The sequence below is a fragment of the Sinohyriopsis cumingii genome, chromosome 8 (assembly GCF_028554795.1).
Source record: "Sinohyriopsis cumingii isolate HCF-2022 chromosome 8, ASM2855479v2, whole genome shotgun sequence".
NCBI classification, from domain to species: Eukaryota; Metazoa; Mollusca; class Bivalvia; order Unionida; family Unionidae; genus Sinohyriopsis; species Sinohyriopsis cumingii.
The window spans coordinates 9,435,380-9,462,870 of record NC_142968.1 but is presented as its reverse complement, the minus strand read 5'-3'; the positions used below and the strand labels follow the sequence as shown (position 1 = coordinate 9,462,870).

Genomic DNA, 27,491 nt, shown 5'->3' with positions numbered 1-27,491 from the left:
TATAGTGGTTTTCCGTTCTTTAATCATATGTCCCAAAATTAAGTCCGATGGGACATTATCACAATGGACAGGAACATTAACAAATAAGCAGTCTACATCCTGTATTAGGGCAGTTTCAATAAAAGAAGACTTCGCAGAAATATGTGAATTTAAAGTATTTAAAACTAACTCTGCGAAGATGCTGCATCACTCAATATCTTACTAAGAGTAGCCTTAGACTAATACGTAAAAAAATTGTATTATATAAATATTTCATATTCTTTATGAAGAAGTGCTGTGTACATTTAACGTATTTAGTGTGCTTGGCCATTGTCCACGACTGAGGCTATATTTTTGTTGTGTCGCTCCTATTTGTCCTGTTAGTAAGCTACATATATGCTGTTTGTTTGGATTTGAGTTCAGAACCCAGCCTTGATTCTGACATTTGAAGATTCTAAAAAGCAGTTTGTTTACAGCATGGTGTAATATTATCGTAAGGTGATTTCTTTTTCTCAGACACGGTTATTGCGGCGACGTGGTCTTGAGTTGATTCACATATAAGGTTGTAAACAAGGAAATTATTTAATTCTTTTTAATTTAAATGGTGTTCAGATTTAATTTGCGAGATATATTTAGTTATATTATTCATCGGAATTACGAAGTGCTTGTTGACATCTATGACAAGAAAACGACTTTTGGGGTTTAATTCATTCAGAGAAAATCTTGCCTATATCAATGTAATATATTAAGACTGATAGCAGATCAGCTCATTTAAGAATATTGACACCTTGGCTCATTCAAAACTAGGATTCATTCGGAATAGTGTAAATGTTTGGACTTGTGATATAATTTGCAGTATCATTTGGGATTTGATCCACAATACAGTAAGTTTATATCAAATTGTTGCTTTGTATTTTAGGAATATGAATTATTGTTAACTTTGAACCTGTTGGCGTTTCCTTTTTTGTTACTGAGTTTACAGCTATACAGTCTTTACAATTACCATTTGACGCGTATAGTATATGGGTTTTAAAAACAAAGCCGCTTTATCTCATTTGTGCTGTCAGAATTATATTCTGCATTATTCATTTTATTTTTTTTATATATTATTATTGTCAGCTGACTGTGTAACCGGACACAATTTTGACCTTGGGTTCTAGTCACCTACATTCATATATTCCTCATTTGATGAACCTTGTAAGGCAATATGAACGTCTTAGCGGATTGGGGCTGTTGCAAGTAAGTGATTCAAGAAAAGAAAGTCGCTAGTTAGGAACGTATTATTCATCTAAATATAATCAGCACACCAAATATTACATAAAAGAGGTTATGTGTAATTTGTTAGTTCTTATACAACAATAGTCATGCATTGATAGTTCTTGCATGCGTACTGGAATAACGAACACACATGACATTACAATAAAATGGTACAAACTATTATTATGTGTACATTTATTCAGTTATCTACATCTAAAATGCATAAAGATGGCAAACATCTCCTCAGTTGCAACATTTAGTTCTATCATCACTCTGCAGTACAGATGTGACAATTATTGCAATAAGGCCCAAAATATTAAAGTGATCCTACTGGCAGAGATGTATATATACCGCTATACAATAAGCATATACATACCAATCTATCCATATATAAAGAGAGAGAGAGAGAGAGAGAGAGAGAGAGATGTATGAATAAATGCAACCGTATATACAGACTGTACTTGTGGCTGCTTCGCACATTAAATCATATTTCACTGAAAGCTAGTTTTCCTATGTGCGACCACGAATGAAGGGTATCACGTAAATATGCATATAAGCTATCAGTAATAATAAAACAATGAATATTAATACGGTGTTCATGTATCCAAGCACCCGTATATCTGTCAATTGATTGGTTGGTATTGCTCCATAGGATCCTGTTAGAAAATATAAATAGCTAATTCAGGTTCAAAATTGCTTTAGAACACAAATTATATTTTAACGCGCTCTGTTCTTTGCAAGGTACAACCATATATAAACAATAAATTTGGATTAATCTAAGCATATAATTGCACCTATAGCCGTAGCAGGCCCCTAATTACGGACCTAATGGGAAGAAATGAATGAGGTAGAAGTCTGGGGTCGAAGGAGCACTGCAAGCAACATATATTATGGCGCTAAATCTTTGTTTCGAAAATCATTCTGACGGCTTTTAATACTAATTTATGATTTGTGTTTCGTTCACACTGGTACTCCATTCCTCACCATTGTTCATACAGTTTGCTATTCTATGTGTTAATATGACGCATGCCTACTATGACTTGGGCACAATAAAGTGTCCTTGTGTTTTATTTCATGGACTAATTGTTTCAATACCCATTTGTTTAATTTGATTAATTTAGGTCATTATTTGCAGATAAATATTGTATCCATTGCCTAATGTAATGATGTATCCAAGCATTTATGATTTAAGTTAGCATTGTTAAACGTCGTGGACGTACGAAGGGCGAAAATGTGTACATGACGAATACATTTACTACATCATTGTCTGTCATAGCCTTGTTGTCTGAAGGACAACAATTGTTTCCAAGAGACCAAATCTGGGATAGGGTTTAAAAAATATAACTAACATAAATATATACAAAAGATCACCTTTGTTTATATCTGAGAAAGGAAAACCCGGTAAAAATCATGATATAATTGTATTACATTTAAAGCTTAACGAAAATAACCAGTCTTATTGAGTTGCACAAAATATGTGAAAATATCCTTACGTTCCGGAACGGTGATATATGAGCATAAATCAAATAGTTTGAGATTTGTTGCACATCTAACGGCAGGGGTGTCTATGCAAGCAATGTAGGTACCGGCCTCGTTTCCAGGTGAAAACGTTGCTAAAGTTTTGTTTTCTGCCGTTTTGGTCTGTAAACAAATCAAACAATGTTATGATTTAGGTCTGTGCACAGTATGCTAAACGCATAGAATTATCGATACATTGTGGAAACATCTTAACGATGATGTTTTACCACAACTTTTAGTAATTTACAATATCCTTGAGTAAATTTGTTTTTTTTTCTCCAAACTTTGTTTTACAAATACCACTCCAGAAAGATATTATTCTTTGTTTCACTCCTTCACAATATTCTGTTCCCAAGATGTCATCGAGATTTAATTTTGCACAATAAACGTTAGCAGTTATCCAGTAGATAAACTATTGACAAGGAGCTAATAATGTTTATTGTATTTAAGCCATGCAGATGGTGAAGATACCTTCAGTAACTTGTCCATGCCGAAGCTGTTTCAAACTTAAAATTAGCAAAGAGTGAGGATTGATTCACGACCAGTGTAAACATTAACTTTTGACTACATACTAGCTTTAGGTAGGATCGGACTACGTATATCACGTTTATGTCATGCTCCAAGGAGGAAAACATGAATACGCGAAGATGTGATTAACGTTGTAATATACTTACTACATGGGCAAAATGGGATTGGTCATCAAAGTATATAGAAGGTTCAGGTTTCCCACATTCTGTATATTCCAAAGAGGCGACCAAGCTGTTGCCATGAATATTTATTTTTGGCTGGCAGTTCTTTGTTGGGGCAGCTGAGAAATAAATTGAATGTTATCCTGTAACGTTTAACATTGAAGTGTACAAATCTTTGGCATTAAAATGTACGTCATTCATTTGATGCACTTTCTAAATTAGTTTTTTCAGCAGAAGAATTACTTCAAAAGAAAAGTGTCATTTATAATATATGTCAGGATCAGTAACGTCTTTGCTTTCTGTATTTCATTAAACCACTTTTATTTGTAATACAATTACATATAGTCATAAAAGCATGCACATACAGTATAACGGCATCAATTATTTCGCAGTAACATATTAGTCTTAAAAATTGGCGGTTTTCGTCGTTTTATGGAAATTAGTTTGAAAGTGATTATTTAGGAGTACAATAATCTTCTTGGCATCTTTACAAATTTCATTTGCACTTGAAATATTTAATACAATTTTAAAAAGGCCCACTCGTATACCAAATGTTCCTAATGCTTTTGCAAATTGGTATCTGTTGGTCCTTTGTCATCTTTTACTCATACATTATGCACATTAAAAATGTATAAAATCATTCTAGATAGGTCGCGTGGTTCAAAGATTATTAGGATCTTTGTTTTCCCTGACCTAGAGAAGGGATACAGTGATCCAACATTTGTTGTTGCTTTTTTCTCTTTCTTTTCACAATAATCTACATTATATGTCTAGCGCATGTCACTTGGTTTGAATGAGTATATTTATATCTTCATCAGCAAATTCCCACAGTTTATAATGCCAAAAAGATTTCATTCTTATTATGCCATGATACTACTTAAAATGTGCAGACTCCGCACAAAGTAGTAGTATTGCTATTATAAACACCTTTTGATATAAATGTTACAATAAACAATTTACTATTTCTAAGATTTCACGTTAAGTTTTAATTAACATACTTGTTCACTTTTTCCCTTGGTGATTTTATTATGGAACAAAGGGAGTTTCAACAAAAGAAATTCTGTAGTATTTGTAACGTCTTCCTGTTGCGAGGCTCCATAAGGATAATAGGCCATGAAAATGAAAGGATATCCAGCGGAAAATGAATATACATAGATAACAGTAACAAAATCAAACGAGAGAGAGAGAGAGAGAGAGAGAGAGAGAGAGAGATAGAGAGAGAGAATGTAACTTACTGCATCCAACGCCTTAAAGCCTTCAAGCCTGTTATGAATACTTACCCATGACAGTCAATTTCTGGTTGTAACTATGGACTATGGTATTGCCTTGTCGTTGTTGAACTCTATATTGTCCTTCCCCTGTCTGATCAATGTTGCCAATCGCAAGATTTCCATATCCGTCGAAAAACACTTTCCACACGTGCTGTCCTACATTCTGAAGATTGTCTCCTGAATCCCAACTTGCAATTAAATTCCAGTTCTCTTTGTAAATATAAAGTGAGAACAAGTGGCCTGTAGCAATAATTTTTTCTTTTTCAAACAGTAATGTTGAATCTCCGTCGCAAACAAGTTTCGAGGACACTTCTTGTTCTGTAAAAGAGCAGTATTTAAAATTGGTGTCCATACCCCCTTAACACCGCTATCATTATCACAAACTCTCCTCGACAACTAGTACCATTGCAAATAAATAGTAGCAATAGTAGTAGTAGTTATAATAATAATAATAATAATCATAATAATAATAATAATAAGAACAATATTATTATTATTATTATTATTTTTATTATTATTATTATTATTAAAGCCCCTACAAAATCAATACTATTAATATTGCTATTATTATTATAACTATTACTTTTATTATTATTAGCGTCAGCAGCAGCAACAATAGTTGTATTTTGCACCATTTGTTTTATTACTGGATTAAACTATAACATGCAGGTGTTATACAACTTTAGTTATACTATGAGTATCTTCCCAAAAGAATGTAAAATATGATCGCGTGCTGCGAACCTCTCTGCAATATAACATAACTCTGATTTAAACAAAACTAGTAAACTAATACTAGCGTAACTTACACTTATATTTTGTTACTGTAAATTCCTGTCAATTTAATTTCTACTTGACGATATCAACTTCAGCCCATTTTATCACGGATTGTAGTGTGAGTAATAGCCACCCATTAATGTACCGGAAGTAATACTATGTTGCGCTTATTAACCATATATTAAGAATGAATACGAGAAATTTGCACATTTCAAGTTTGACGAATTGAACGGACTGAAAACATTCACAATATCACGTAACAAAGTGTGTACAAAAGAGCTTAAAGCCATTTGATTAAATGTATTTAACAGTCAGCGGTTTCATCTTAGGTCCACTTGCGACGGTGTATAACGATCTGTATCTTTTGCAAGCTAACATATGATATATTTGGTAAAGTTAGTTTACCTGCTGGCAGGTTATACTCTGCCATGCAAAACGTATTACACTAACAATGTAATTTCTTTATCTGCGTCTTCACTGTGTACTCTGGTATTAACTTTGAGCCTACCACTGAGAATCTTCGTCATTGAGATAAATACATATGCACGAATATATGTATTTACCTGTTTGCGTAATATGTAGCCAGAGTGTTCGATTATGTATTGTTTACATTCTTTAAATTTTGTTTCGTTTCATATAAGGTTTGTTCCTACAGTTGAGTATCGTGCTGATAAGGAACTGGATATTTAGGATCATACGAATTGTTAAATTTTCTAAAACGTGTATCATCTACAACAAATGATGTAATGCTGCAAAGTTTGGAATTTGCTTCAAATGGTCGATACATTTATGAATATACATGTATCATAAATCAACACCTTCTGTTATTATACATTCTTCATTAAAAGTAAACGTGATCAGATGGAAATAATAAGCACAAAATGCCAGCGCATAAGGTGTATACATATTATGAAATCATGTTGGCGTTATCGTTGAGGAAATATTTGCTTGAGAAGAAACTTTTAAGAGAAAATTGCATGTGGATCAGAGAACACAGGAGCTAAAGGTTCACTTTAGGCTTATAAAAATGATTTCAATACTAGTATTTAGCCATTATACAACAGTTCCTTAACCATAGAGGTAATTTTAAAATTGTTATTGACCTTTATCTTTAATACTCTGAATTATATTATTCTTAGTCATAGGCCCCAAATCTTAAGATCCTGGTGATGGTAATGTGGGCTTGAATACATAGTAATTTTCAATTACTGTCGCTGATGTGTGCCATTTGTCGACTTGTTGGAAACCTTTTATTAACTTCATTAGTTGGAATGTTTTCAATATTAATATTATTTTTTTATTCCTTGACCAATTGATTTTGATGATTATTCCTAAATGTTTGTGTAACCAACTACCCTACTAATTGGTATCAACATATCTCTAAGTAAAAGAACAACACAAACAAACAACATATACGTAGTTTTCTTCAATGTTTGAACCTAGAAGATATTAATTAAATAGTGTTATTTTCATTTGATTCATACCTTTTTCACACAAAATTAACTTTTAAATACATTTTACTTAGTCATAAGAAGTAGAAACAGTGTGTGAAATTCATGTTTATCTTTTATGCTCAGCATCTAAAATCCATAATATATATGATTTTGTAAACTGATTTATACCAGCTATAGCTTCATCTCTTTGTCAATTGATACTAATTACTTTTGCTGGGATTGTCAGCTGGTCCAGCTTTAAATTATATTTGGGATTGTAAGCAGTTAACATTACAATTGGTGTCTTCATGAAGGTGTTGATGCACATATATTTTATCGTACACGCGCATTGTAATCAACAAACACACACACACAGACACACACATACAGACACATACACAAACACACACACAATCCTGATGTGGTAGAATATTGAAACCAAAGGTATCACAAGCAATGTAAACTTGCTATATTAATATAAAGTCTAGATTATCTGGTCATGATACTTACAATTTTGACATACGTTTCTAAATGAAATTGATTTATACACTGTGATATATCAGACATTCTTTTAGCTGATTTTAGCTGCAAATACCATTTATATAATGCACATCCTTGTGTTGATATACGTTTCGTTCAAGTTAACTGAGTTTGCAAAGAATTTATTTCACATTCTGCTGTATATCTAATGATTTGTAAAATAGTCCAGCAGTAGAGATGATAAACAAGAGGCATCCTTATCTTCAAGAGGAAAGGTTTTGCACAGTATCTTTCAAGGATGATCGTGTGGCGTATTTGATGTAAATATTACAAGAACAGCAATATGAGGATAAAAAAACATTTCTAAGGTGACGGAACGCTAGTCAAAATATAGGAAGAACGAAAATCTTGAAACAAAGACGAGAGGGAAGTAAAAAGATAGCTTTATAACTTCAAAGAGAGCGCTTGTTCCAACAGACGATGCAAGTTTTGTAAATAACTGTTCCAAAGCAAAAAGTACGTTATATATATATATATATATATATATATATATATATATATATATATATATATATATATATATATATATATATATATATATATTGTGTGTGTGTATATATGTATGCATGTATGTATGTATGCATGCATGTATGTATGTGTGTATGTATGTATGTATGCATGTATGTATGTGTATATGTGTGTGTGTGTGTGTGTGCGTTTGTGTGTGCTTGTCTACGGACAGAAGACAGCAAGGACATTTTTATGTATTCATTTTTGGTTGTCTTAATAATATAATGATTCAAGAATTAAAAACAAGTATAATTGCCTACCAATTGGTCAAATGGTACAATAAACATCATCTTTTATCCGATAAGATATAAATGCATGTCACAGGTTAGAAGGATTTGTTTCTGAATTAACTTCTTTTAATAAACTGGTAGAAATGAATACATTGCTTGCAACATCTGTGTACGTGATCTGTTGTGTAAAGAATGTTCTCCGTAACAATAGAGGAGCAAGATGACACCATGGTTCTTATACAACAGAAAGACACCAGTCGTGGAATGATTTACCCAGTATCTTTTTAACTTGCAGCATATGTTATATATGTATGTATATATATATATATATATATATATATATATATATATATATATATATATATATATATATATATATATATATATATATATATATATATATGAAGTTATATTAGTAATTCATGTAAACAAAGGAAGGAATATGACAATAATGACACCTATTACCAGTGAGCCACATTACCAGCAAGCACAGATATCCTTTTCTGTTGTATTCATTGATGGGTATCTATTTAGTTAACGTTATTATGTTCGTGTTCTTCCCATATTGTCCAAAAATATGCTTATAACATAAAATACATGCAACACAATTGATTATATGTAGTTACGTAAATACGTACCAGAGACCTTTGCAGCCCATGCAGTTATCATGAGTAGGGATATCATTATTTTCCTTGACCTGAAGCAGATAAAATTTGTAAAGCTTTGAAAAATATGAATGACTAAAAGTTAGCATCACAAATTGTATTTTACCATAATTATATATACTTTAATTTTATACTAAGAGAAAATAAAATATCACATGTCTCATCATTATCATTGATATGCACATATGTGCTTAAAATAATCGTGTCGATTGCTTGTACAATGCATGATTGATTCATCATGTGATAATGTAAGTTACCAATGAATACAACACTTCACTGTGTAGTCTTAAGATTGTACATAGTACACAACTGAATCGTGTATACACATCCAAGTCATTGATTGATTATACTTTTTTGGCATGAACGTTGCTAATGCCTTTATCATCAGAAATTAGTTTTATATTTTAAAATCTTTGTATTTCAACTCTTTATATTTATTTCATGCTTGTATACTACAAGTCTAGATCATAAGTCTAAAATCAGATTTGAATATAATGTATATAACACTTTAGTACTGATTCTCTATGTGATTTCATAATATGCATATACACTTATCACCATGATGTTGCAACTTATCTTCTTATCAAGTGACTTTCAGTTTACCAAATATATATGCATTCTGGCTTATATCGAAATGCAAATGCTCTTTTCCTTAGAATTCGTCAGAAATGTAAATGATTAATTGAATTCGTTTGGAGGTGACGTGGTTCATTGTGTCCGGACAGTGTAAAGATATTACTTAGAAGTGACTGGTTATGTTACTTCCTAGCGTATTATGCTTTTATTTCTATTATCCCACATTGACCCTCCTAGGTCACATTGTATTGCGTGAAAAATGATGTATATCTGATCACTCAGCAACGGTATAAACGCGCATTATCTGTATTTCCTTTGTTTGCATGTTGTATAGGTTTTATTAGCAATCAATAATTGTGAACGACATATATCCTTTATTTTGGAATTAGCAGTTTAAAGCGGAATCAATTTTCAGGAAAACAGTAGTGTTTTTCTGAAAGAGACCTTCGATAGCGTTTTTGTTAATGTACATTCCGTGGTGATCATTTGAAAATATCACTCGAAATATGTTAAAGTACTTTACACTTTCATAACTTGTGACGTTTATATACATACAGGGCCACTAAATAAAACATAAATAAACAAACACTTATGTTGCTATACATTCTTTTGTGCTACTCTTTTCTATATATTCCATAGCAAACTATGAGTAGAGTGAAAATGTAAAAATGTGTTCATAAAATACTTGCTGAATGGTCAGTTTGATGTTCATCAAATTTGGCTCCAATTATATATCATACACACTTTCTGCATTATTTGCAGAAAGTCACCATATTTGTTTACTTGAGATCCTCTATTGTCTTGTAGAAATGTTGTCGATTTATCTGCTTATTCTCATGACTGCTATTTAAAATGAATATAATCATTGTTCCATTTCATTGGCTATTAAGCAAAGTCGCTACCATGTCATGTAATCTCCAAAATTCCAAAATTCCAAAGAGTTGAAAATGCTACATTGCACCTAGATGACAAGGGACGACATATCGACGACCTTGTAATATAATGATCAGGTTGAGTTGAAAGTGTGCATGTATATCTCATAATACAAATTAACCACTTGACCTATTCCAGTCAATATACTCGTGGTTGAGGTCAAAACCATTCATCTTTCGTTCCCACTCGTCCTCCAAACATGGCATTCACACTTGTGCTGATTCTTGTTCCCAAAGTTCCTGTCATACCGACAGACAAAGTGGCACATCAAATAGTTGACCTTACAATGCCAATGCGTTTTATACAGGTTGTCTAAATTGAATACATCGGTTTGTTTTCGCTGCTGCTGTTTTTTTTTTTTTTTAAGGAGGAGCAGATTGTCGACCCTAAGGACAGAGCGAAGACCATCAACATAGTCTTGGACTTTGTGTTTCTATGCAATAAACTATTCCTGCATAACACTTGCTTGCTTTCCTGCTAGGCTGGTTGCAACGATGAACGCTTGCCATCACTCCCTTTACACACAAATAAACACACACACACACACACACACACACACACACACACACACAGAGCAATGACAGAGTTGAGAAAGGTAATCTAAGCGGAACACAGCAAAACACGTTATATTAGTGAAGGTGGTCGCCGACAATCTCTATAATATGCAGATTTTCTCTTTTAAGTCTCTGATAGAGGCATACGGTCATTGCATGTCCATAGAGAACGCGTGCGTTGCAGACTGACGAAACAACAACAACGGGAACGTTATATATGCCGTTTAGCACAAACTCACCCTCCTCATTTGCCCCTGGAACGGCAACACTCATATTGTGGCAGCGGCTACCTTACATTTAGTAATGAGTTGGACAGGCGTGTCTGGAAAGTACTTTCTGTACCGCTGAAATAGGAGTTAATGACCCCGATCCTGAACTGTAGTACGAGAATGAACAAGTGTGTCGGCAGGTTGCCCCATTTCCAGAAATGAACTCCAGCTAAAATGGGCAGGAATAGTCTTTAACATCTCCTATTCCTAAACTCCTGAAGCATTAGGTTTGTAAGGGCCTAGATCTTGACAAGGATGTCTTCCTCAAAATCTTTCTAGTAGTCAATAAAATTTGCGTAATAGGTTATGGGGTTATGAGACTATAGCAGTTAGCTGATACGGCTCGCAACTCTATCCACTTGAAATACTGTGCGACTCTAGTTCCAAAAAATAACCTTCGGACTGAATTCGTGACAAAAATGATATACCGTCTAGTCTTTTTGACCATTCTAGGGCCAAACTAGTAGGTCATACTGCTGTCATGTCGCCACTTTCCTGAAATCTAATCTCTTTTGCGAGCCGGTCATAGAAAGAACGAGTGGGCTGGGTTATCGTCTTACAACAACCTTATCCAATTACACAAACTACAATACGCATCACATACAAGACCTTTACATTAATAAAACATTTAAATCGTCAACCAAAAAGGACATCTCTCGACATTTTACATACGAACACACTAGACTACAAAATACACCAAATACAAGTTATCATGCAAGCATGAGTAGTAAATGTTTATAGACACACTGCTAAACTCTCACATAAAACACACACTAGAATAGGGTGGTGATTTTATTTAGGCAAAATGCACAGATGTACATAGAAATATCAAAACATCTACATACATTTTGCAAATGATAATTCTCTTTTCTAAAGATGTGGATAGCACTGAAAAGAGATGTTCTGCCTGTTTGTAATACCTCTCGTTAACTTCTGGTATGACGACTCCGTCTAGCGGCAGACTTTACCATTGGATAAGACTGGTGTCTGCCGAAGGAGAAGGTAAAATCCTTGGTAGAAACTCGACAGTTGACAAATCCGGTCTCTTCTTGCTGTTGAAGCTTATGTTGCTGTCCTTGCTGTTCATATTTCTCTGTCTAATATTCCTCTTCTAGTCTGACATCGTCATGGAACATTTCTTCTATCAGGTCGTGTGCCACTGTTGGCATTCTTACATTTCCTATTTCTTGAGGTTTTGAAATCACGGTCTGCCTGGCATGATGCAACTACACATGGGCTTCGTTAATAGTTGCTACTTTTAATGGCATGCTACTGATTGACGAACTAATAATGGATGACATGACTGGCGAACGCTCCACTCTATCTGCCTCAATCGATTTGTGCCCATCTTTGATTTTCTTTCGACGATCTTTGAATCCCATATTTCGGTTTGGGTTCTTATCTGTAACAAATTCTGTGCCATCGAGGTTTTTTGGCATGATAGGTTTCCATAGTACGCAAGCACCCAGATGCGTATTATAGGCTTCTATTGAGCACGTGAAGAGATTTGTTTTTTCAAGGTACTTCATGGTAAGTATCCTGTTGCTGTTGGCCAGTTTGTTGTTCAATTAGAAACCCACTTTAATGAACACAGAATGGATGCAATGTATGACGGTGGTACATTGTTTATCGCTTCCATGATTGTTGGTCATATCGAGAGCTTTGACATCAAGTACAAGTACAAATCTTAGACCTTTCGTTTGATTTAAAATTCAATGGGGGCTGAGACAGTAAAGACTAGTGGGGATAAAACTCTACCCTTATGCAATCTAGCATAGTCATCATGGTGGGTGGTATTTCAAACAGATCCAGTTCTGACTTGGAACTAATAATCAAAGATGTTTAATTATCTGGCTGTTCTTCTTTTCTTAGTAATTCTAGCAAAGTGTTTATGAACTTTGGGGCAATTTTGGCATATCTTTCTGCCTTGTCCTTGAAATGGTGTGAATGAAGAAGGATGTATTGGGTCAGCTGCGTGCTGCGCATTTCTAGATGTCTCTCAGTGAGCAAAAATGACGTTTCCAGTCTTGAGCTATACAAGTTTGCCTCCTCGGAAGAAGATTTCTTTTCGAAATTTATTTATCAATGATGACATTCTGGAATAATTTGTTTTCTTGTGTGAAATCGGTTTCTTTCAAACTGTGCAATCATAGAGTCATCCTCTTTCAAATCGAGCAATCCAAGAGTCACCTCAGATTGTAAGATGGAAGACACGGATTGGAGAATACTTCCTAAACCATGTCCAATGAATTATCGGTATTTGATAATAACTAACGAACGCTAGGGAATCGGTCTCTGAAATGTAGCTTCACCGTCTCGTTTCCTTTCGAGAGGGAATATTTTTTCCCAGAGCTCATTTTGTTTCAATGTTGGCACTGTCAATATACGACTTCCTTGCAGGCAAATAAAGAGGATGTAGAAATTCACGATAAATTTGATATTTATTTTCACCCTCATCGTAAATATCCTTGGCAGAATCCATTTTGAAAGGAATGACTATCATTAACGATGCGACCGTGTTTCCCACTATGCTGTGCTCTTCCACATCCGAGGACGCAAATATCGAATTCAGTCCTTCGTTCATTTCCACAGTGTAATGGAAATACTTGTAAAATCAGCCGTTGTTGTTCATGACTTTAGAATTCGGTGCCATTTTGGAATCTCCATCCAGAATATGAAACAATTTAGAAGAAAAGGTGATATAAAACGGATCTGAAAAGACGACGAGCTGTTATGGTACTGGATCAGGACATTTCGTTTCTTTTTGTCCAAGGATTTGCCAAACTGAACGTTAAAAATAGTGGCAACTTTTTCCATAAGCTGGTGAATAATATATAATAGCCAACAAGAATTAGGTAATTTAGCCGTGAACCCGCTTATCTCGATGAGTTACTGAAGGTAAAACGAAAATAATGTTCGAAAGGTTCTAAATGATGATTGTTATTACTGTCATGTGAGGTTTTTGCATTTAACGCAATGCTCCCATTGGTACTGGACTATTTCAGGGAAGGATTGCGTCACCAATGCAGTTGCTGTGTAAAATGGTCCACAATTTGTCTACCTTTTCACAAGCTCAGTTTTGGGATGACGACTCCAATGACAATAGACCACGCATATTTTATCAGAAAAATGAAGATTTGCGTTTTTAGGTACACGTTCTTTGCATTACAGGCACTGGGGTTACTTTTGTTGACCTCGAAAAGAAGAACTTTGAGAAGGAGCAGTCGATGCCTCTCTGTTGAACGGCATAATTGTCTCGTCCGTTTATAGTAGATGACTTGCGAAGCGTCGGACCAAAATTCAAAACTCGGGGGCTCTGGGGTGTCTGTTCCAATGCACGGACACTTCTCTGACTTCACGGGTTCTTCGATCACGAACGATTTTGATGATGTGTGCAATTTGACTACTTTTTCGCAAGTACAATATTCCTTTTAACACTTCGCCGTTGCTGTTTTTACAATTTATAGAAGGAAAATGGTCGGTGGTCCAGTTTGGTAAATAACGTAAGATGTGTTAGTGCTTCAAACGCGCCCAATCACCTGTCGTTAACAGGCCACGTTTCTTGGAGGGAATGGGAGACGTTCCAAACAAACGCTTAAACACAGTCACTTTGTTGTCGGGACTCATTTCTTCGGGAGCGCTTCCGATTTCCCGAAGCTAATATTGGTTGTAAGCTTTGACAAGCCGCGTAACACGTCTATGTAATTGAAAGTGTGCAGATGTGAAAAATATTTCCATATTCGTTATTTGAATATGGGTTGAAATATTTGCACGATGCTGGCTGTGGCTTAATGATTCTTTTTGGTGAAAACAATGGATATTTGATTTCTTCGATTTTTTATAAAGCTTTGTTAAATAAATCTATGCCTCTGTTTGCCATAGAACAAGATGAGTACGGCCGTGTTTCAGCGCTAGCATTATGACCCGTACTAACTCAGAGCTCGTTTTAAAAGTCAAAGGCACGACGCGGACAAATATGAAAAAGACATCGATGACACGAACCACGTATTTGTAGTAGCGATTGGTAATGTTAAAAACGTAGCTAAATAGATTTGCCATTGATGATCGATGCCTTCTATTTTGGTTTTACTTCTGAAGAATGTTCGTCGAATGGGTAAATGCATCATGTACATGACCTATTCTTGCAACCATCGGTGAATATCGATAACACTTTATTTTTCAGTTGGGTATTGGCAGCACGCTACAAATTTTGAACTCCTTTGTAACCCGCATAATTGGCAGGCTTATAGTAAATGCTGGTCAGAAGGTTCTCCATGATGACTACTGAATAAATTAACCAACTAAGAATGTTCTTTTTTATTCGTGTGGTATTTTTGTTTGTATTATAATGCTTTACATGTCCGACGGGGAATAGTTGTCTTGGAGGAATCAGAACATGGGTAATCAGTTCTTGCTTGACTTCTGTCTCCACGACTTTCCTTTTCTCTTATGATAAAAAAAATGTTGCCATCATCCTTTTAATCCATCCAATTCTTGATGTAGGTGTTGTTATTATCCTGCGTGCTTTTACTGTTGGAAGTCGAACCTCTTCTTGTCTTTTATCTGTCAGCACCGTGACTGTTTCTGTCTTTCCTAATGGGGACAGATAAATTTTCATGATGGATTAGACATCGTTCAGAGTCAGATTAGCTGTTTTGTCCAAAGCATTCTGGTGCAAGAGTTAACGACTTTGCAAAGCTTGACCGTGCCGTTGCAATTTTCCGTTTTTTGACAAATCGGTGCATTCCATCAACGATTGTAATTCTTTTTGTAATTGTGGCATCCCGGTGAGATTAGGATGAGAAAGTAAATTTGAGGTCTGTTGTTCCTGCCAATGATGTAATTCGATCCATCATTTGTAGGGTACTAAATCCAGCTATGGCCCTTTCATGAGATTCCAAAGTACATAAATGAAGTCTTTCCAGAAAAACGTTCTTTGTGTCTTTAACCATACTTATTTGTTTCTGCTGGCTAACATTTGTCCAATAAGACCGCCAAACAAAGTAACAGCTCAGCTGAGGAAGAATCATATCAACATGGTATAGTTCATCCGCACTGCACCAACCTCCTTTTCTTTGAAAGAGGGGTATTCCATTTCTGATCATTTGGCAAATAACGTTCCGGCGCTTCTTAAGAATTCTTTCTGGTGCTTCAAAGAAGAAGCGGATACTTTTAAGATATTCAAACCACATTCACACTCGGTATTATTGATTTCTTTCGGAACTGTTTAAATGAGTTATACTTGCATGGATGAACGGGCTTTTAACAGTGCCGGCAACACGTCCCAGTGTTTGGCTAAATTAGTAGACAGTCCTATTATTTATTTTGTTTTCATAGGCGAATGATGGTGCTGTGGAGGTGAACTGAGTCTTGCTGCTCCCATTCGTGAAGTGACACATTAACCGAATTACTTGGCCTTATCTAATTTCGGCTAATTTTTCGGGTGTAGATATTTCGATCACTTTCCCTTGAATGTTTAGAATCGACTTTCAAAGTTACCGTAGCCAAGGCAAAACAATATTCTTCTTTAACGATTGCATTTTAATGCAGCTGTTTGCTCAGGCATTGGTTAGATATGTAGGGTGGTAGAAACACTGTATCTTGTTAAGTATGAAAACTAGTAACATGCATGGAGGACAATAATGAATAGTATCATTTTCGCATCCGTAGTGTTTTAAGCTCATAACATCACTTTCTGTGGTGGTTGTATTACCACAATAGTAAAGAGCCCATGTCGTACTGAGTCGATGATGTGATAGGGTGTGAAATCGATGCGCTTGCAAGGCACATCACAACACTCGAATTTGTCACTAAACTTTAAACACTCCTTCGGTTGTGACTATTTGAAATGATTCATCTTTCTAGCATTGTATTTTTCCTTATAAATGAAGTATAGGTATTGGAACTTTTCTAATACGGTAAAGTTTAATGGCATGAAAGTCGCACTACCTTCTTGAAGATGACTTAGTATACTATCTCAAAAGGTTTGAGTTGGTGACCGTACATTTTGGTGATAATCACCAAAAGTGTTGATCCTATCCAGACTGCAAATCTTCTTTCAACAGACCACAGATCACCACTTAACTCGTTCTCGGATTCAAATTCAATGCAGTCGAAGTGAAATTCTGCTAATTGTTCTCTGTATTTGGATCCGTCATTTTCAGGACCCCCTTTAGCAAAGCTCATAATCTTGTTTTCGGAGTCCTCATCCGTCCATGCTCCTAAATTGTGTACTTCGGTCTCATGATGACGATGATGAGGACGATGAATGTAGATGCAACTGTCCATGTCACTGTACAAAACACAATTTCCTAACTTGTATAAGGCTCGTACAATTTTAATGAGTGTGGTCTGTCACTTAATCAGCAATAATGACATTACAAATGCTTCGGCGAGTACAAACTCTTTTTCTTTTTTGTTACAGACTAGAATCACATCTTAGCCAACGATGTCCACGTGTTTACATGTGTTTGTCTCAAATCGTGTCGAACAAGCGGCAGGGCTCTGTCAGATACTTCTTTTTGGGTAAACACTGTCTTGGGAAAATTGTACTTTTTGTACACATCTAACACTTGGTATCCCAGATTAAGAGGATGAAAATATTCCATGCTGACACAAGTTCCCCTTAAATAGCTTTCTCCATGGGTGTGTTGACAATGCTGTGTTTGGTTACAGTTTACAGCACCAGTTCGATTCAATGGAAAAGTCCGTTTTCTATGGCGATGTGAATGAAAAATGAGACAGTAAAAGTCAGTGGAAGACAAGATTGTGCATTCGACCATACCGTCATATTGAATGCTTTCTATGTTAGTGTGATCTGTCAATTTGGGCGGGTGTCCTGCTGGACCGTGACAATATTTACACATCCAAACATACAGCGAACACAAGTTCAGTTATTTTATCTTTTTCACCTTTCTCCTCGTTAATGTGGTACAGCAAGAATGAGACATAACTGTGTCCTCCATTAAACTGTCACTTGGGGTTAGAGGGTCCATGAGATTGTCACATTCATCGATGCGAGAAAACTCCGGATCTGATTTCAAACTTCGACCCTAGTCTAGTATTCATATTTCAACCACTTGGTATCCTTCTTGATCTAACTTTAGGCAACGTTGGTACATTTTCTGGTACAATATTTACATGGTTCATTGTAACAATTCAGTTTTTGGCTCAATTTGAAGATAATAAGTCGAACATTAGTGAAATTATCATTCATGAAATTCGTAAACACTCTTGGAGTCTTCTAGGTCCCACTATCCACCGAATATGTTCCAAGGGTATTTTCACCTTCTCTGTTTCCGGCATATTGGATCCACTTGTCTTCATTTTCGCACAAGTACCGTAACCAGAGCACAGCTAAGGTTTAGTGTTGCCGTTCTCTGAACTCCATAGTTTCAGGGCGTATGATCTTTAGACTTTTTCTGGGGCATGAATCATTTGCGGTACATTAAGGAGCAGGCGGTGGTGATGGTACAGACTTCCTACAAAGAATAGACCCTCCGTGCTCCATGAACAGTTCTAGAAATTTTCGATATCAACGCCGTAAGATGTTCATGTCGGATTGAAAATACTGTAAGATATCTTCTTGAAAATATAAGGGCCGAGGGCGGTACCGAGCGCACAAAGCTTCTGGTTGTTCAGTGGAATCGTTCTACAGTGGGGACATGAAAAAGAGATGTTCTCGGAAACTCTTCTCGTAGGATCCATGAGCTATGTAGAAATTAAGGATGTAAATGACGGTCTCTTGCATGTATTTAAAACAAGAATGGTTAATTTCCACTTCTTATTTTCATCCCTTGCTTCGATTTGTATTTTTTGCATTTAGCACTGGTGTTCCAAGTTCAAAATTTGGTGATAAAAGATGACAACATTTACATCTTCGACAATCGTGAGTTCTAGTGTTATTGACGAGCATGAGACCATCACAGGTAGAGAACAATTTCAGGAGTTGATACTTTTCTGGTGTGAAACTTATGTAATGAGATATGTTATCTAACACCTAACTTTAACAAAAATTCACTGACAAGCTGAGGAATTTATTCATTTCAGTCCTTCGCAATGACGAGGTTTAGAGACTAAACAACCCAGAAAGTTATGTCCGTAAGGCATGTATTGTTCTCGATTGGTATATGCTTAGTCACATTTTGCATAACAACAATTATATCCTAGGGATCCTATGTTGCCGGTCGTCGCATTGAAATGTTCTTCGTGAACTCGAGCACTCGAAATAATTGAAATCCTATCACTATTTGAGGGCGCACTTTCAGCGTGTAGCGAGGAGCTATAATGTTTAGCAATGTTCGCATTTCAGGAATGCCACATACTGTGTCTTTGGATATACTGGTTTACCCTAGCAGGAGTTCCGCTTCTTTCAAATTTTCGAATGCTCTCCCAGATACTTTTACATTCTACCGTGTCGTTCTTGTCGGCATATAATCGACCCGCGACGATGGTTCAGGCTAAACCAATACGGTCTGGTGCTTAGTAATTTGGAGAATGCTTTGGTTGGTACTGCTTATGATGAAGGCGTGGTCTGTTTGCTTCTGCTATTATAAAAAATAATGTCTCTGTCTAAAATCATCAATCCGAGGTAAGGAAGGAGATTGCGGTGTGAGTACTGGTACCGGCACACATTCTTGCGAAGAGAGAACAAGATCAGGGAATTCCCAATACAAAAATTGTTCTCTTCTGCTTGCCTTAGTAACAGCCTGCGATAACTACTCGTCTATTTCGCAGGGGCCCCCAATATACAGTCTTCTTGGTTTCAGCCCTGCTCAAACTATGTCGCACCGATTCATTGAGCAAAGGCGCTAGCGTACATATATACGGCATATTAAAAAACACGCATGCCTCTTTTGATTGAAAGAGAGAATCCGCGCTCTGTAAAGCGAGATTGGATTCTTTAAATAGTCAATCCATTGTTATCCTGCTTTAGAGTGTAAATACAAACGGTTCGCCACATGAATTCGCATGTTCCCAGGGACAAGATGTAAAATAAACATTGAGTCGTCTACCCTACTGAACAAGATGCTGTTCAGCGCGGACTTCCATATATTTGAAACCATCATGGAGTGTCACGAAGATTACCCATACGGCTATAGAGAACATAGGATTTAAGAGGAGAGGCAAATCTGTCTGAAGACAGTTTTGATGTAAGGACCCGTTGTCAGACGAAGTTCGAGGAAGAGAGCAAGATCAGAGGGATACTCAGTATGTTAACTGTCTTTAGTTAAGAAACCACGACGTCTTTTTTTTTCATGACCATTCCAATGCCTCAGAATGATATACCATTGCCTATTGCCGAAAAATTGGTTGTTCTTTTGTTCGTTAAATATTTGTTTGTGTTTGGCTTGTTTGTACTACAAATCCTTTAGTTCCCTATACAAATTTAACATAGTATTTTCCATACCTATCTGGAGTAGAGAGTATTGCGGTCAGCACTAACACTATTACTAAGTTCCCGCCCGATTGATGTCAGCCTATTGTACCACTGTTCCCATTTTTCCATAGTGTCCACTACCGTCACGTGTCCCATGTTAAATTCCCGTATGCTCCAAACTGGCATTCCTATGTTAAAGCCCTGTTATGCCCCATAAATTGCTTGCGACTTTAGCATAGGGCGTCCAATATTGCTCTAATGTCGCAACTGTCACCACTATCACCCGAGCTGCTCGTTGTTTGAAGCTTGCGAATTCTGTCTAGTTGGGAACTAGTACAATCTACCAAGCGTTTTGAACATTAGTCAATCATTGTAAGAATATGTAACTAATTATGGAGTCCTTTGTCAGGTACAGTTCTATCATACAATACAATACAATATTAAATGTGAAGGACTCATATACAGTTTTCACTTCTTTTTCAGACTTAACAGTTCCGGCAGCGTTTGCATTTTCAATTACCTTATTATTAACTTCCACTGATAGAGCATTCTTTTTTAAACATTAAACGATTTTTTTTAGATATTTCCAAGTAATGCATTTTGTTTTACTATTACCATTTGTTTTAGTTCTGACCAATTGTCAAATAATGTTTGGTCATAAAATGCTAGAAATGAGTTTGTTTTCCACTGTATATACATTGCTACTTAATGAAGAAATGTTTGCATCTACTGCGCATACGTCAGTATCTTAAGTTGAGTTGAGTATATTGAGTACAGGGAGAAAGGTCTTTGGTAAATACAATAAATATAAGCGGCTGCAGTACAATGCCTTGTAGAACAACGTGCCTAATCAAACAGGGAATATAGTGGACTTTTCCCAGAGAGACTTGCATAATTCCTATCACACAAATATGAATTAAACCAGTTTTTGTTTGGTTATGAAATATATAAAAATATAGCTTACTAAGTAGAATCTCATGTTAAGTGGATTAAAAGCGTACTTTAAAACTATAAAAAGTATGCTACTTACGTTGCCATTATTCCTTTCTTCCATTCATCGATCAGTATAGCTGTTTGACATGAATTATCGTTGCGGAAACCTGACTGCTCCTTATGGAAATAGGAAAAAAGTACTAATGTGGTTATACACCTGATTTGCTAAATGTTGTTATAAAACAATATTGATAAATCTGGTAGTATATCAGTGGGTTTATAATAGTCAAGATCACTTTTAAGTCCTTGTTTAAAAAAAAGGGGAACTTCTAGCAAACTTTAGTTCATTTGGGCAGCTAAGGTTAGCCAAGTAGGTAACAGACAGTGCAATAACTGGAGCTTATAACTGTAAGACTTCTTATACCATCTCATCTATACCACACAACTTTTTGTGTTGATTTTGCTAAGATTTTATTGAATGTCTAGTGGTGATGTATATAAAGAGGTTTACGTGAATAAAGTCTTCAATCCATTTTACATTCAGACTCTAAATCCACTTTTATTATGTTAATAATTCTTTCAAAATAACTACGTTGGAAAATTAATCATGTGAATTGCAAAGTGCTCTTTGAGTTTTAGGACTAAACTATTTCTTTCGGATTATTGGGGACGTATCCAAAGACATTATTAATTAATTAATATTATTACATCGAGACTATTAGTACATTCACACATTGGAGACTATTAGAAATAATTTGGAACAGTCGTTACCTTTTGACATGTGATAGGACTTCCATGACTGTTTGGGATCTAATTCACAGCAACGTTGGTTCTTCTTAAATTTACACTTTGTATTCTAAGAGAAAAATTGTTTTTTGACTGTTTCTAAAATTGCTCGTTTTACTTCTTTCTGATGCATTGTGTAAGACCATCGACTTGTGACAATATCATGTATGCTGCACTTTTGTTCAATGCTGTCAAAGCGACTTTTGGCTCTCTCACGCTAATGGAACCCCTGCCATGAGGTCCAAAAGGGTCTGCCCCGCAAACTAAAACACGCAAGCAAGAATGCTACGGATATCAGCAAAGCACGCTGTCATGTTTATAAAAGTAAAGTCTTTTCTAGTACTTTACTAGAGCCTGGAGTGTAATACGCTTACTGACATCTTTCGCATCCTTTACCAAAGCAAGGAAAGAAAGAATGTGGATGACGAGAAAACATTTTTATTTATATAGTTAGATTGAGAATGTATGAGACTATTTTACCACACCATCTGTGTAATACTCTGACTGACCTCAGGACTGAGGATGGTGCGACAGAGTAGAACAGTATATCTAACCGGTGTTGTTATGGATATCATTTCTTAACGTGCATACAAATTATTTCACACTATTATTAATTATTTCAATAATTGTGAAATAATCAATATTATGAGTAATGCTTTCGATTTTCTTTCTACTACACTTCTTCCACAAAAAAGTAATGGACCTGAACAACAATTGTTACAATGCTGTAATTAGACTGTTTTGATAGTAAGAGCTTCCCTGCATCTTGAACTGTAGCAATAATGTTTAATGAAATGGATAGTTGGGAATATGTTTATATGCTTACAGCTACGGGATATGTCTTATTTTGATGCAAATTGTTATCTGCTTACTCGCACAGAGCACGCAAATCACAATATTTGCACTTTAATTAGATAAAGCGCCATCTACATAGTAACTTTGTACGAATTAACCTCAATATGAAGAGCAGAAATTTCAATAAAAGTTTGGGTGGGGTCAGAGATAGACTTTTCAAGTTTTTTATATTATCCATTATTTATGTTATAGGTATAACGTCGAATAGAAATGGACATACACGAAAACACATGAGCACACACTCGTTTGAATAAACCTGATATGAAATCCGTTATAAAGTAATCGCCACCGGCGCCTAGCGTCATTAGTAACCATATAAAGCATGCACAATCTACGTTCAAGAAGCTCGTATTGAAACCATGGTACTGTTTAACACGATTAATTAAAATAATAGTTCAGTATAAGACAATGGAGTACTTTGATGTGATGAGACTTGCATTAATGGGGACTTATATATATATATATAGTACAGGGAGAAAGGTCTTTGGTAAATACAATAAATATACGCGGCTGCAGTACAATGCCTTGTAGAACAACGTGCCTAATCAAACAGGGAATATAGTGGACTTTTCCCAGAGAGACTTGCATAATTCCTATCACACAAATATGAATTAAACCAGTTTTTGTTTGGTTATGAAATATATAAAATATAGCTTACTAAGTAGAATATCATGTTAAGTAGATTAAAAGCATACTTGAAAACTATAAAAACTATATATATATATATATATATATATATATATATATATATATATATATATATATATATATATATATATATATATATGAGACAGACAAAGCATACTAAATATATTCCGCGCTCGGAATACGTTGGATATATTCGTTTGCAACTGCACTACAAACGTGACTTCGGACTCAAAACCAAATATATTCATGATAATATGATAATATATGATAAGAAATCGAGCACCATAAATGAATGCCCCTTGAATGTTCCAAATCCTCTTGCACACACACACACACACACACACACACACACACACACATATATATATATATATATCTCACTATCACCAGGAAAAACGAAAACATGATAGTTACGTAAGAAATTGACCGCAAATATGTACGTGTATTCACCTTACCATTTGATATTGTAATTTGTAAATAATTGGCATGCCTAACTGTGAAGAGACAAGACAAGATGCGAAGTAAATTACCATATATGTACTTTAATATTAAATTTTCGTTCTCTTGTAGGGAACAATCATATTTAAAAGGGACCTAACAGTAGAAGGGGCCTCGAGTGGCCGAGTGGTCTTAAGCGCTCACCGTTACGGATCACTGCCATCTCACCTCTGTCTGCGTGGGTTCGAGTCTCGGATTCGGCTAATGTGGTTATGTGAGAAGGCTTGCCAGTAGCTTCTCGTGGGTCTGTGGTTCTTTCCGGGGGTTTTCCGGGTTCTTCCTCCACCATTAATACTGGCCGCCATGTATAGCCTATCTTGTGCTGAAAAATGGCGTTTAGCCCTACAACACCAACAACAACAACCTAACAGTAGACCCTTTTCACAGTAATGGGAATATGATTTTTATTTCTGCTTCCTGGTCAAGTTAAGATAAATCTGAACATAACAGCCATATAATGTTGATAATGTAAGGAGAATATGTTCCGAAGTAAGCTTCATAATATTTGCTGTTCTCCAAGGCAAATGCATAGCCTTGAAAGTACACGTTTAAGCGAACCTGGAACAATGATCATCTGTCATTATTTTAATGTCGTTTGAAGCGTTTCTGAGGTAATACACATGAGTCGGTTTCTCCGTACTGATACAACATAAAATGATCGTAAACTGTAAAAGGTCCATTAATATAAAATACATATTTATAATCTACGTATTTAATTGTAATGACCATGATGTTTTGGTCAGGCTGCATTTTTTTTGTTCTTTTCAAGTGTTTTGTTATTACCATTAAGTCCTTTGTCCTTTTTCATCTTTACTTTTTTTTTTTTTGGTTGAACGCAGAAGACAAGGATAAAACTTTTGTACGTATGTATACACACACACACACACACACACACACACACACATATATATATATATATATTTATAGCTGTTTACATCCTGAGCTAGTTACTGTATTCCCTCTTTACGCAGAAAGTCGGCGATATAGAACTTATCTTTCTGTCTATCCGATGGTGACAAGTTCGGTTTCGCTTTGAAAGGTTTTCTTTCTAACATGGAGTTTCATAACGTAAATGTTATTGTAACTCTGTATGTAAGTTTCATTATATGAAATAAAAAGAGCATCCGATGTAACTGATTAGTGTGGTAAGACACCCTCCACCAAGAACATAAAAAAATCCCAACTAAAACAAAACAACAACCCACACACAGGGGAAGACAAAAGCCTAATAAAATAAAACGAAGAAAAATAAAGTTAACATATCATACATACCGAAATTATGCTTCAAAGTAATCTCTACACCGCATCACAGATTTTGAACGGTATTTTCATATACTTGCTCAAGCGTTCCACAACACAAATGCACCAATTGCTTTACCACTGAAAAATTGTTAAAGCTACGTTAAAAATCCAAATCACATCACATCACACCAATTGCTTTACCTAATGTTGTGGTGAATCTATCTACTTTGTAATATCTTATCTAAGTATGATAAACCGATCTATCTGACGGGTGGGAACATATTTTATGGGGGAAAAAAATCAAGTCTTGATACAAATGCTGTCTGATTATGACCGTAAATGAACTTACCTCGTTCGACCAAATTATATGTAAAACGTAACAAATATTCACAAATACATATGAATAGGAACACCTTTATCCCCGTGTAATTATGTAAATGCCTATATAGACGGTAATCAATTGACTATCGAGACGTAGTTCTTTCATTACTCTTCGTTGGGTGTTTGAATACCTGCCAAGCCCGAATGTCATTTACACTTATCTTGATATGCGTAACCAGTCTGGTATTCAGAGTACATAAATATACAGGTGTAACATATATTTTCAGGTATGTATTTATGTTCTTGACTAACGACGAACCGTATCATATCACTTATCATGACAGAAGATAAACCTACTGGTGTATTTTCATATAGAATACATGTGCCTATTGTAGGACCTTTCTACTTGAATCATTGTAAATCTATAATAATGTGGCACGGAGATTAGCGTGTTGTTTATATTGCTACTTTTATTTACATAGGCTAATTCGATTCTGTTTTATTGCAATTATTTTTATCGATACGTTAGGACTACTATTTACAAATAATTTCGTTGCTCTGAATCATTAATGAATTTAAACTTGCTGTTGCCATATTTGTGTTTAACAAAGACCCCTTCAATATTCACTTCCTAAAGAAAGAAAACCTTCGCATACTGATTTATGCCAAATGGCTTATATAAATGTATGACAAATGATGAGCTTTTAAATATAGGCATGATCAAAGAACCGTTGCCAGAATGTTAATCTCACTCTCCCCCTGCGTTTATCCCCTGATATTCAGTAATACTTGCATTTGTAAATTATCAATCTCTTATAAAAAGCAAAGTCTGTGTCTATATTTAGGATTGAATATGACACAGTGATATCTTTGGTATATTAAGCTCTACTAATACCTTAATATATATATATATATATATATATATATATATATATATATATATATATATATATATATATATATATATATATATATATATATATATATATATATATTAGAAAGAGAGAGAGAATTATAAATATACACTAAACAGAAATGAAAGTGCTATACCTGGATTCCTATAAAACAATGCTTGATAATAGTAGGCATACTAATTTACTAATTGTTTTATACAAATAATACTATCATACAGGTTAGAGGTCGGTGTTATATGCACTCGTGCGAAGCAGGCACACTGGCACGACGACCTAGTAATTAATTCTCATATATCTATAGTCATTCCGGATTACTATGAAATAAATAAATGTATATATAATTAATTATAGATAATTATAAATATACACCAGACAGAACGGAAAGTACTATTAATATTAATTCTGCCTACCATTATCAAGCATTCTTCTATAGGAATCCAGGGATAACTCTTTTCGTGTTTGTTTTGTTTTGACACTTTGGTTTTGATAGCTGAAGAGCGGAGAAAAATACCCTTTTGGCAAAATAGGCTGCAGGCAATCTGCACAATTGCTCCTGGAAAAGCAGCTTATTCATATCTATGTAGTCTTAAATGGGTAAAACACCCTGTAAGCTCATATATGTTTGGGTAATTTATGTCAAGAGGTTACTAGAGATGTAAACACATGTAGCGCGAGTGGGGATTATAATCTCTAACATGTCCCCATAGGTTATGGAAT

The 27,491-nt window shown here is 35.2% G+C and overlaps 1 protein-coding gene across 4 annotated transcripts; it reads right to left on the bottom strand.

Moving 5' to 3' along the window:
• On the bottom strand, positions 1–26,065 carry LOC149792952 (uncharacterized). Of its 4 annotated transcripts, none has more exons than XM_089966810.1 (7): positions 25,889–26,065; positions 21,608–21,687; positions 8,840–8,898; positions 4,724–5,032; positions 3,429–3,562; positions 2,730–2,877; positions 1–1,892 (listed from the first exon to the last, which is right to left on the bottom strand). In XM_089966810.1, exons 2-7 carry the CDS (start codon positions 21,613–21,615, stop codon positions 1,747–1,749), a joined length of 804 nt encoding a protein of 267 aa, XP_089822936.1. In that variant the 5' UTR covers positions 21,616–21,687; positions 25,889–26,065; the 3' UTR covers positions 1–1,746. The 4 variants fall into 4 exon arrangements, with proteins under 4 accessions (XP_089822936.1, XP_089822939.1, XP_089822940.1 ...); XM_089966813.1 differs by having other exon boundaries at positions 21,608–21,684; XM_089966814.1 differs by lacking the exon at positions 25,889–26,065 and adding an exon at positions 25,570–25,858 and having other exon boundaries at positions 21,608–21,684.
• Between the last annotated feature and the right edge of the window lie 1,426 nt (positions 26,066–27,491).